This window comes from Dromaius novaehollandiae, chromosome 4 (genome assembly GCF_036370855.1).
Source record: "Dromaius novaehollandiae isolate bDroNov1 chromosome 4, bDroNov1.hap1, whole genome shotgun sequence".
In the NCBI taxonomy this organism is placed as follows: domain Eukaryota; kingdom Metazoa; phylum Chordata; class Aves; order Casuariiformes; family Dromaiidae; genus Dromaius; species Dromaius novaehollandiae.
This window is the reverse complement of record NC_088101.1, coordinates 39,283,028-39,295,471: the sequence shown is the minus strand read 5'-3', so window position 1 is coordinate 39,295,471 and position 12,444 is coordinate 39,283,028. Positions and strand designations below refer to the sequence as shown.

Below are 12,444 nucleotides of genomic sequence, written 5' to 3'. Positions count from 1 at the left end.
GATTTGTTTGGAGATTCTCCTTATTACTGCTGAGGTATCTGTTACCATCAAACTACCTTCTATTTAGAGATGACAAAGAGTCCGTCCATCCATCCATCCAGTCCATCCGTCCCGCTGACGTCTGTTCTGTAGCTTGCTCATTTCTGATTTTGAGCAAGGATGATAAACGGGAGCGAGTGAGCAAAGCTGTTGCTCCTAAACTGGTAAAAGCAGGAGGTGACATACACTGTATTTGGACACTTAGCTTTCTTTTGTCTTACCTGAGAACAAGCACAGTAAAATGTTATCAAGTAAACTTTTGAAACAGAAGCTGTAGGAAGTGAGGCTAAGGAAAACGCAGGCTGTAAATACCATTTTAAAAGTTTATTAAAAAAAAAGATTGATAGAAGTCTTCTGATATGTATTATGAAGAATGCCTGGCAGGTTAATTTCCTTGAACTGAGATGCTTTAAATGAGTATATTAACAATTCTGTTTTCACACTTCCAAGAATTATGCTCAAACCATGCCCAACCGTTGTTAAACAACATAAAAAATTTATATGCTGTCAGCCCCATTGCACAAAGCAGCAGAGTTGTTTACTCAGCCAATTTCTGCTGCAGACTCAACACGGGGGAATGGGATGGCGCAAACAAGGTAATGAGATTTGAACTAATTATGAGGTGACAACAGTATAATTGCACGTCAGATAATGAGTGAAAAAAATAAGGTTCGTGGAATGATTTCTGAGCCTCAGGTGGAAAATGTTAAAAACTGAGATTTAAAAACAGCTTCTCTCAATTATTGATGTGGAAACCTCAGCCAACTGCTGAATGATGGAGGAAACCGTAGAAACGATTAACAGCTGACACCTAGTAATTTTGAACAATTTTAAATCTCCTCGTTTACAAGAACATTGCCCTGTGATTATTTTGGTTGTTTAGAGTAGTCCGTCCCATTCGATCTCATTATGGATATGCCTTTATAAGATGGAGGCTTTTGAAAATTATTTCCTTATCGTTCATGCAGGACTTTCTCCACCTCCGTGCAGAGCGCTGACTCAAGAGGTGCTTTTTGTGCAGGCATCTTCCCTCCTCTCCTGCTGTGTCGAGCAGCCACGGGGCAGCCCTGGTCGCCTTTGCCGTGCTTACCCTTCCCCTCGGGATTCCCCATGGGCCTGCGCGGCTTTGAGGCCCACAGCCTTGCTTCCTCGTCTGGATCGCGCCTTGAATCGGGCAGAGGGTTGCCAGATAACTGGAAGAGTGTTACCTCCGTAGGAGTAGAAAGCTTGGGTTTTCTTCAGTTGCCCTAAAACCATTCTGAACATCAGCCTAACACTTAAAATCAGATACATCTTTTTTTTTTTTTTTTTTTAAAGATAATCCAAATTTTAGCAGTGGCTAAAGAGCTGGTAGGTTAAGAGGCATAACTATAAAGGAATAAAATAAAATTACCTCTGCAGGCTTTTCTGTTTCCTGTAACTACCATTCTGGCAGAGTGCTTACAGCCGTGTTCTGGTCTATGTTTGAGTCTGCTGGCAAAACCCATGCTCTGATACAGCTCTCACTGAAGAGACACCTGTGTTACCTTTACTGACTAGCGGTAATCCGTAACGTAAACGAGGTGTTAGTTTTACCCTTGCTGTTGACTGCCTTTGCCGAATTTCTAGATGCGCCAGTGTCTTTGGGCGCAACACGGCAGAGCCACCTCGCGTGCAGACAGTAAGCAGAGCTTGCCCTTAGCTGTAGTCTTGTATGCCTTTAGCTGTAGACAGATCACTGACCGGTCGTGGTGCTTGCCACCGGAAGTGTGTGCTCGAAGCTTTTTCGGATAGCAGGTGGACAAGAATCGATACGCTTTGATTCACGATTGACGTGTGATAGGCACCCCGGCAGATCTGGGAGATGGTGGGTGGGTGGATGCCCTGGCTTTGAGAGGGACCGTGACCCGGTCCCCGCGGCTGTGGGTAATTAATACCCATCACCAGCAGAGCCCTAAGCAAGGGGCTAGGGGGAGCACGCCCAGGCCCTGCCGCGGGTTGTCTCTGACTGGGAGGCTTGGCCAGGTAGCTGGGGCAGGGGTGGCTCTGGCCATGCCCAGAAGTGCCCGGGAAGGAAGAGCCGCAGCAGAGGCTGGGAGAGCTGGGACCGCAAGTCATCCGCCTGCAGGAGAGCAGTCCATTGCACCATGATGCAGATGCTATTTATTACACTGCGTTTTCTCCATCCGAAGTTTAACTGAGCCTGGTTTGGTTGAATTGTAGAGCTTGAGTATGCTAGTTTTTCATCCTCTTCAAACAAATCCCAAAGTTTTTTTAATTAAAAACTCTTAATGGCTCTTAATAAGATTGTTCATAAGTAAACTCATGCACTTCCGAATTTTCTGAAACCTAACTTACGTTTCCAGACTCAGATTTCAAATGTACTGATAAAAGGCATTATATTGTAGTACCCAAAATTATCTGTAAGAAATCATGACTTCATGCTATGTACTTCTTTTTTTTTTTTAAGCTATTTCTAGGTGTTGAACATAAAGGTAGAATTGTACCAGATACCAGGCTTCCAACTTTGTTCAGAAAGTGTGGTAGGAGTTTTGGGAAGGGGTATGTCTTATTAAAAGCCCCGAAGAATTTAAAGAGATGCCCAGCATGCTCCGAGTGATTCTGACACTCCATAAATAACATCTCATTGAGCTCTACATCTGAAAAGGCCACCAGAGGAGATCAAACTCCGTTGTTGGGACTATGAATATGTGTCATGGAGAATTTATTGGCCAGAGGGCTTCTCCAGTTTCTACCTTATACATTTTTGATGCATTTAAATGTTGTCATTTTACCGCACTTTTTGGTAATGCTGGAGAAAAGGGTAGCATTCAGAGAAAAGGGTAACATTTGTTAATAACATAGAACAGGTATAAATGAAGTATTGCTCTTTGACACGAAGGTCTGCTTAAGAAAGGACTAATTGATTTGGATTTTATTTATGCACATGTATTTTTACAGCTGCCTTCTACATGCACATATGTTCCTGTGCCTGTTAATAAGAGACCAGTGCTTAAATTCATAAAGCATAGAAAACATTGCTCCTATCTTACCGATGGAAAATGATTGAATGATTGGACAGGCTTATACAGGAATGAGTGATAGCCACAGGGGCAGAGCTCAAAGAGGACTCCCAGTCTTCCCCCTGATCTGAGGTTTATAATCAGCAAAATTACACACACTCTTCAAGGTGAATTAGTTATTCTACAGCAAAAATATTTTGTAGTCAGTGTAATGTTTAAATGCTTTGTTTTGTTTTCTTTCTGTAGGCATTTTATCTGCTGTGGTGCTGACTTTTTAGCTTTGGCGAGATTTAATTGATTAAAACTTTTTGGCCAATGTGTTCAGTTATGCCTGCATATTACAGCAACTGCTTTTAGAGCGTGTTTCCCTAAAGCCATCCTGATTTCAGCTCCCTACTACCAAGCAATGCAGTTGCTCTTGTTCAGTGACTTGGATAATCTCAAAAGGCATCTGGAATATATTTATGTTAACACAACTTTGAATGCAGATGCACAGAAAAGAGAGAGCTGAGTACTCTCTTTTCATCAGCCTGTTGTTTATTGTCCCTGGAAACTGAGATTTTTGTTGATTACTCCCTCAGGCATGAAATACAAATATCCTTAGTAATGAAAGCAATACTTGGTGAGATTTGTGTTAAGCAAAGAAATATTAATTTATCTCTTTCTTTTCTTTTTTTCTTTTTTTTGCATTTAGATCCATTTCAGCTCCTCTCCAAAAGTGAGCCTGCAAAGGAACAGACGGTTCAACCAGCTTTAGCCCGGAAACCCACTGTTATCCGAATCCCAGCTAAACCCGGGAAATGTAAGTTCTTCTCCTGAATCATCTGAGAAATTTGTATTAGGAAATCCTTTTAACTGGGATTTACTATTTACAAATCGAATTGGTGCTAACTAGCTATAGTAGCTATCAAAGGCATCTCATGGCACAGTTTGACAAGACAGTTGAGGCAGTCTGAGGGCTGGGGGGGGAGAAGGGAGTCCTGTTCCTCTCCCTGCCTCCCAGCTACTTTGTGGGCACCCTCCCTTGCACTGAGTTGGATGCTCCTTAAATCTTGCAGAGCTTGTAGGCATCGGAGGGGATACAGTGGGGGAGATCTAAGGGCCAGCACCGAAGCGTGGGGGAGCAGAAGCGAGCTAGTTTAGTCAGCTCAGCTGTATTGTTGATCTGTATCTTCAGTCAAGTTGACTCATGTTCTGACTTCAGCTGAGGATGTTTTAATGCTGTTCCCGTGCTTCCTGGGAGCAGGGCCCGCACTTGTCAGAGGGCCAACATCAGTGTATTAAGCTTTGCTTCAAACACACATTTTGCTTCATCAGGATGTAAACATAACTTTCACAGCTTGTATTAACAAGGGTCAAGGGAAATGTTGGGTCTGAAATCTCTGGCTATTTAAGCAGTAGTGTTTTGGTAGTAAGTGAGGGAGTAAAAAAGGCATGCAGGAACTTGGATGCTTGGTAGCAATTGAGGGAGTGAAAAATGCATGCAAGAACTTGCGTGCAAAAACCTTATGTGTTCACTGTAGTGTAAAGGTCCTGACTATAGTTTCTGGTAGTTATCCCTAATGCCTTCCACCTCCAATCCTCTACAGCTTTAGAAATAACACTGACAATGCTTCACAGACTAGGAATTTATCAGAGAGGCGTGAGAGGTGTTTGTATGCTTCAGTAAATAGTTGCTTACGTTTAGCTGTATGTTTTATCGTTGACGCTTAGGAAAAATGTCACAAGATAACTCTTAAAACTCATTTTTCAAACTCATGTTTCACTACACTGAGTATGTGTAGAGCCAAATTTGTAGGAACAAGATGTCCTGGTGGTATTGTTCCTAAGGCGTTCTTTCATTGTTTCCAGAAGATTTCCCTTTCCCCTCCCTGCTCAAATTCTAGGTTTTCTGTTCCTTTGTGTATGTGAGAAATGCAGTGGAAATGATTAAAAATGCAGAGGAGAGTGAAGATAAGTCTGTTAGGAAAAGTCTTTCTGTTAATAACTGAGCATAAATAAAAAGCTTTTTCAATTGGAAAAATGTGTTTATGAACCGCTATAAAGAACCTGAGACTCAATTATTCTCCACAAAGGAAATCTTTCCTTGTAATTTCCATTTAAAAAAAAAGATGACCTGACGAATTCACTATTATCTTTTTCTTAACTGGATTCTCTTTTGAACTTGTAGATAAACTGGCCCCTTGCTGCTCTCTAGTGGCGATTGACCTTCCCGCAAGGGGCTGCCAGTCATACTGGACTTAACTGCAGTTGTCAGAGGGGTGTGAATGACTGCTTTGTAGGAGGCTGCGGCTGGAAGATTAATGGGATGTGGAGGAACAGGAGCAGGTTACAAGTAAGCAGAATAGCCTTTTGTCAGATAGGAGCTGCTGTAGCAATGTAAGCTGTTGCAAGTTTAAAAATGAGACAGCTACAGTTGGGCAAAGGTGTAACCTCCACACGTGGATTTAATAGGATTTGCCTTGTAGGTGGGCCTTAGCCACGTGGTCTCAGTACAAGGGGTCTTTTGCATTCCTGGGACTGGAGGGAGATTAGTTCTATAAGGACCAGTGCAAACCAAAAAGAAAAACTCCAATAAACCAAAAAAGCCAGCACTATCAAAGAGGGGGCAGACCTGGATGCTTGGGAATTTGAGCTAGTGCTTTAGTGGTTCCCTATCAGCACTTTTACTGGGCTGTGATTACAAGGGCAGCACTGAACTTCCACTTCAGTTTTTACACTTAGAAATCACTGAAAATAACACCTACTTTCTGGTTATTGAGGCTTCTTTCTTCCTTTAATGCTTTTAATTTTGTTTTTATAAAGAGTAAAGGTAAAGAAATTAAGCCATCTGTGTATATATTAAGATTGGAAGTGGTATCTATGTAAATCTCTAGTGCTCATTATATATCAGTAAGGTATAATAACAGGAAATTTCTCTTGCAGCTACTGGCGGGCATTGTTTTTACTTCTCATCACGCTGGTTTAGAAGAGTGGAAGAACTTTACCTTTTTTTTTTTTCTTCCTGTGCTCAGTCATTGCCAACACTTGCCCTTAAGACTGAGGGAGAGACTTATCTTTGAATTGATCCATTTTAAAAAATCCCACCAGCCTTTTAGATCATGGCAAGGCAACTGAAGTATTAAAAACAAACAGTACTTCATCTTCTTGTGGGTTTCTTTCTTTCATGAGAGTTCTTTTCATGAAATGAGCAACCAAAAGTTTTCATTTGGGTGGAATTTCCCCTCATATTTGTCATTAGTCCGTAAATGTAGAGGGTGTCTATACATGTTTTTACATAGTTCCAAGGCCGGAAAGACCTTAAGTGTCTGAAGTTTGTTGTATGAAATGAATTATTTTGATAGACAAATACCCTGTAAAATAGATGGCAAAGTTCCAACATGTAAAGACAAATTGAGTGGTAAATATGCTGGCAAAACTGGTCCATGTGCTTCACAGGTTTCAATAGCAGAGGCATTTAAAGCAAATCTCATATGATAATTAACATTTTTTTGTGTTCTTTATTGAGACTAAGGAGGTCGTCTCTCTTCCATAATAAAAGCGGTACCATTTCCTCTTTGATGTCCTAAATTTGCTTAGCTCTTTTAGGACTATCAGGGTACTCCTGTCTCTCTCTCTTCTTTCTCTCGCCCTGAATTTTCTAGCAGGCAACAGTTTCTGTTTCTGCTTTTACCTTTCTGGTGATTCTTCCATCCAAGTCTCCTGATCTTTCAGGGTTACTTGAAATAACCCTCAGCTGTTTTCCAGTCTAAAGGATATTCCAGGAGCTGACAGCTGAAAAAAGTGAGCCAGTTTAGAAATGTGGCTGAGAGATGGTGATGGTGTTTCAGGGTATCCAGTGATGAGTCTGACATTCCCAGGGGTAGAAACCATGCTACCCCTCCACTATTTTAGCAACAAGTATCGCAGCTGAAACCCTTAACTTGCAGGACATCAGCAAGTTATTTCAGTGAAGGTACATTATGCAGAAGGGGAAGTAGTCCTACGGTCAGCCTCAGAGTGAGGGTGTTCCTTTTGCATCCTTTTTTTTCCCCTGCTAGTCTTTGAGTGATCCTGCCCATTGGCTGCCCAGGCTTTGAGGCAGCTGTGTTCGCAAAAATGTGATAGACACACAAAAACAAGGTGGATTTTCTCTCTTCTGTTTTTGGTCCCTGTAAAGAAACTATTAATTAAGCTTTCGTTTGGGAACTTTTTTTACAGCTTTAAATGAAATTCCACATAGCCCTCCACCACTTCCTGCTGAAAAGCCAATTGGGAACACCTCTACTATCACAGTGGGAAAACCCAGCAATGGTGGTCAAGTAAAAAAAGGGGTAAGTTAGAACTGTTTTCCTGTGTTAAAACTTCGTCTGCTTTGATTAACAATCTCCTGTGACTCTCACTCATTTGTAAAGCAAGTTACTTGAAGGACCAAAGGATGAAAGGGACTACTCAAAAATATAAGGTTTGCCTCTTTTAAATGTGTCCTCTAATTTCATCAGATAATTTAAACTGCTCTCAGTTCTGAAAAGCACTTTGTTGATTTTACTAAACTTTGATCACATCTGTCTTCAGTTTTCTGTACTTTGCGGCTGGAACCATGGCGTTCTACGGTTTAGTTTTCAAAACACTGCAAAGTGGTTCGAAGTCTAGGATTTACATAGTCAAAACCTGTCAAAGTCCTTTAGACACTTTTTTTTACCTTCACACAGAAGGCACCTCGCTATATCTGTGCTAATCTCAAATCAAAAGAAAATGGTGCTGTAGACAGAAAGGGGAGGGCAGCCAGCTTTTTTGAGCTCTTCCCTCACGGTTGTTTTCTCTTGGTTTGGTCAGAGCCTGAGCAGAACAGTCTGTTTCAAAAAGGAGGGCTCTGCTCCTCACTCCTGAGCAAATAGTAACGGTACACATCATAGTTCTGCATCCTGCAAGCCCTTTGACACAGATTTACTAAATAAACTAGAATGTGGCATAGCCAAATGAATTTCCAAATGCAGAGAGCTGTGTTGGCAAGAATGGCAGAGATTCTTGTGGAAACCATAGGCAGTAACAAGATCGAATCAAATCAAAAACCCTCGCTAGGTGGACAGCTGCCAACAAATGTCTTTGTGACTACCTCTGCTAAGAGGATAAAGTGTTTTTTAACCATTGTGATTGAAGAGGCTGTTTATTAGAGGTCTTATCTCTTCTCAATAATGCTGAAGAAATAATTTCCAGATATAAGACGCTAAACAGCATGTTACACAATACAACCCTGAAACATTTACTGTGTGATCATCCAGGCGGTTGTGAAAAACGTGTGGAAGATCTCGGGTAAGCTTCAGAGGATCTCATTTTTCCTTCTTAGAAAAGACTGCATCAGACCCAGCGAAACATTTAAATCCTATCTTTGCAAAGATTAAAACTTCTTTTTGCTGTTACGTCCATCAGTAGCCTTTAATGCGGGGGCTTCATACACTAATCTTTCAACAATCTGTTACCTATTTTGAGTTTCCCCCTCTAAATATAAACTCCAAATTGAATATGTTATTTCAACCTATTTCTGTTGTTAAGTGGTGAATATTGAGAATGAATTCATAATAAAGTATTGCATAAACCAGCGCTTCCAAAACTAGGACTGTTTCTCTGTGGAAGTGATTAACTGGCAACCATAAAAGCTGTTTAGCACAGGCCGCAGTTGAGGCATGATTGTGCCTTTTCACACAGAAGAGGAAAATTTTAGGTAATAGGATGATATCCCCATCTGAAAGTGGCAGGTTGTTTTCTTTTTATTAATCAAGAACGTGCATTTAGGGACTTAGTCAAAGGTCAAAATTTTACTACAATATACATTCAGGTATTTTCTAGGTGAGGAAAAAGAAGAGAAATTCTTCACCAGTTTCAAGCACATGTGTCCCCAGTTAAGTAAAGGAGACTGTTCAGACCTTTTAAAATTATTTGTTCAAGGTTATTTTCGAACCCAGATTCAGCAATATGATTTACTAAGCTGTCCCACAAAGAGTTGCGTTGGTTCAACTGAGCTGGCAGTACCCTCTGGCACTGGGATGAAAACGAACTGCAGGAGGCAGAAGGATGGTAACTCCTTAATCCATTACTGCGGTCCGAGCCCTTCAGACATGGCACGTGTTTCCTTCCGCTGACTCTGCTGCAGGACAGTAATCTCTGACAGGGACAGGATGGGCAACTGGGAGCAGTAACTGCTTAATCTGTCGAAGCAAGATTCCCCAGGTCTTACCTGTTAGATCCTTAGGAAACATATTTAGATGCCTTCTTGAATCACAGCTAACGTTATTTGCTGTGTGAGTTGCATCAACATCATGTTTTCTGCTCTAAGCCTGATCCAGGCTAAGTGCTTCATCTGTCAATGTTAAATCAAATTTGATAATGTACTTGCAGCCAAACTGGCATCTTACAGGCAGTGAAATTGTACATTTTTGTCTGGCCTGAACTTGGCTTTTAGGCCCTAATTTTAATGTAGTAGGAAAAGAGGGCTGGCTCATGCCTAATGCACAATTTAAGCTGTGATTCAGGTAGTCAGCCAGGTTATTTACATCTCTGTGCATGTCCATCAAGACTTTAAAATGCTAGAACAAAACATGATTTTTTTTTTTTACTGTGTTCCCAGAACTCCAGAAACTCATTTTTCTTGTCTGTAGAATATAATTTAAAATACGAAATGCATCATTTAAACGAGATCCTTTTTGTTTCTTAGGTTTAATGAAATGTCTTGTCTCTTTTTATTCCTTTAGGAGTTGGATCATTCAGAACAGGCTGGAACACCTCACCTAGAACCTGTGCTACCCGCGAGGTGAGCAGCATTTTCCAGCGATTTGCTTAAAAGATGTGTTTCTATGTTAGTTTGCTCAGTTAGTCTCTTTGTAGATGCTACAAACTCTGTTCCTAACCCAATAAGCTTGGGTATGTTTTATTTTTAATACACTCGCTATTAAATAGGCAGGACCACATAGCTAGCTGATTCACACCATGTCAGTATGAGTAGGGACGTGATAGGAGGACAGCTGTTTGGCTCTTCAGCTGATGTACAGTGGCTGTTGACAGTCATTCCTTTCTGCATCTTTAACCTATTCACCCATAGCTGAACGGGGAACATCGCCTCCTGCTTGTTGCTGACCTTTTGATCAACAGCCCTTGCGCTTGTGGCTGGGTCTGAGTGGTGAAGGAGTGGAGGCGGCAGATGCAACCTCCCCAAAAAGGACAGATATTGGGCCGGCACCTTCCCTGAAGCAGTGGCTAGTTTATACAATGCCTCTGCTGTTCACTCCAGACCTAAAATCCCAGTGAAATTGCGGAAGCGATGACAACCTTTATAAGTTTTCTTGTTTTGTTCTGTTTTTTTTTTTTCTTTTGAACTAACAGGGAAGTTCTGCAGAGGCGAAAGTAGCTGGACCAGCCTTAGATTCAGGCTGCCACAGGCAAACTGGTGGGAGATACACCCAATAAGGCTCTGTTGTTATCCACACAGTAAATCTGTGTGTTTAAACACAGAGTTTACTCTGTTCGTAGTGTCAGGAGAAGAGAATCTTATTTCAGTTATGAATCTTAGTCTAATGATAATAATAAGTGTTTGTTCGCAGGAAGGAGTGTGATTGTACCTGATGTGGAAACACTTTAATATTGCCCCTTAGGTGTTTGTTACTTTTTTTCCTCATCTGTTTAGCAGTATTTCTGATTTTCCTGAGGTTCTCTGGAATTGCAGTAGATAAAAAATTTTGTCCCTTTGCTTTTCTGCTCAAATTGATTTAAGAAAAAAAAAAAGTAAGGAATAATAATTCAGTGATTTGCCTGATACGGTTTTCTTGTTTACCTGAGTCTCCTCACAAACATGTGAGTTGGTTTGTGTCTAGATTTAGAACAGTCTAAATTGAAATTTCTTCTTTTGTCAAAATTAAAAAAAGGATGAGGCAAAGAAGGGGGGAGGTGGAAGTGAATGTAAGTGTAAATCTGCTTTGAAATTTTTAAAAAAATCCATGCTCAATAGCAATAGAGAACTCCTAGTGGGTGCAGTAATAAACTGGTAATATTCTTCTTAAGTGGTGGATAACACAGACATATTAGGACACCCCAAAATCCCATTAGTGCACATTCTGTTATGGTTTGACAATTTTTATGGATCGTTGAGAACTTCATGCTAATAAATAATTATGCTGAATTACGCTATATGGGAGAGAGGGAGAGAACGAACTGTAGCAGAAAGTTGCAGTAAGGGGCCAAAGATTTTCCAGTAACACCCAAACAAAATTGTATTTTTGGAATAGTTTTACTTCCAGGGCCCATAAGCACATGTAGCCAAGATTTTACATCTGCAGTGCATGTTGAGGTCCCAAGAAAGCTAGTAGGCCGTTGATTAGCAGAAGTGGTGAGCAGACTTGGAAATATGTAGTAAAAGAATCTGTCTAAGGATTTGATCATTGAGTCCCAGTATCTGAAGGGTTCATGTATGCCTGGAGAGCTGTAGGTACCACAGTCATACAGGTCATCGTGAGTCAGATTTCCTGATTCAGTGCTCCATGGCTAAAGCTATGGTGGAGGATAAGGTGGCAGGCTTACTAAGATGTATATTACTTTGATGGTTCACCCTATTTTTTAGGCCTGTGGATGGAAGGATTATACCGGCTCGACCTCCCCCACCTAAAGGTGTTCCTGGAAGGCCACCTCCACCAAAACTCTCTGCAGTCAAGACCTCCTCCCTAAAGGACCCTCTTTCTTGTTCCACGTCTGACATCGCTTGTGATAAAAAACCCAGCAAGTTCAGACTGGGACCCAGGAGAGCAAAGAGCCAAGTCTTAAAAAATCAGGATCCAGCATTACCTCCTAGGCCTAAACCAGGTCATCCTCTCTACAAGAAATACATGGTGAGAGTTGAGATATTCTGTCTGAGATTATTGTTTACAAAACAGTGCTGGTGAAAACAGTAGTGAAAAAAATATGAAGGTAGGTTACTATGATACGGCTGTCACAATTCATCTATCAGCAAAGTCTTCCTTAGAAAACACTAACAGATAAGTAGTAATATGCAATGGAATGTAACAGAGGAGAAAGCACTATATAAATGCTAAGTGTGTGTGTGTGTGTGTGTCTGTGTGTGTATTTAAAAAAAAAAAAAAAGTCAGCCTTCACAATCAGCTCAGAGACTGAGCCTGTGCCTCCTAGGGCTTTCATCCTGTTGATGCCATGCCTTTTCATTCTAAAGTGTTTCTTTTGGTATTGTGTGCATTTTTAGAGGATAGGAAGTATAAATAGATGAATATCAGTGATAAAAAGGAGTCTTCCTCTAGATGCTTAGAACTGGTTAGTGAGCAGAGCTAGGGACTGCTTGAACCAGTGCTATTGCCAAAGAAGTGAACACACAACCGTAGCATAAAAACCACATTCAGCCCAAAGTGGAAGCCTTCTGTTGCCTTCT

The 12,444-nt window shown here is 41.0% G+C and overlaps 1 protein-coding gene across 10 annotated transcripts in view; it reads left to right on the top strand.

Annotated features, from left to right (window-relative positions):
• SH3D19 (SH3 domain containing 19) overlaps window positions 1–12,444 on the top strand; it is an 85,493-nt gene that overhangs the window by 59,520 nt on the left and 13,529 nt on the right. For all 10 annotated transcript variants that reach the window (XM_064510808.1, XM_064510806.1, XM_064510810.1 and 7 more), the window contains 4 exons: window positions 3,736–3,843; window positions 7,242–7,354; window positions 9,770–9,828; window positions 11,629–11,893. In XM_064510808.1, the coding sequence (XP_064366878.1) occupies window positions 3,736–3,843; window positions 7,242–7,354; window positions 9,770–9,828; window positions 11,629–11,893 (545 nt within the window). The remainder of the gene's footprint in view (window positions 1–3,735; window positions 3,844–7,241; window positions 7,355–9,769; window positions 9,829–11,628; window positions 11,894–12,444) is intronic.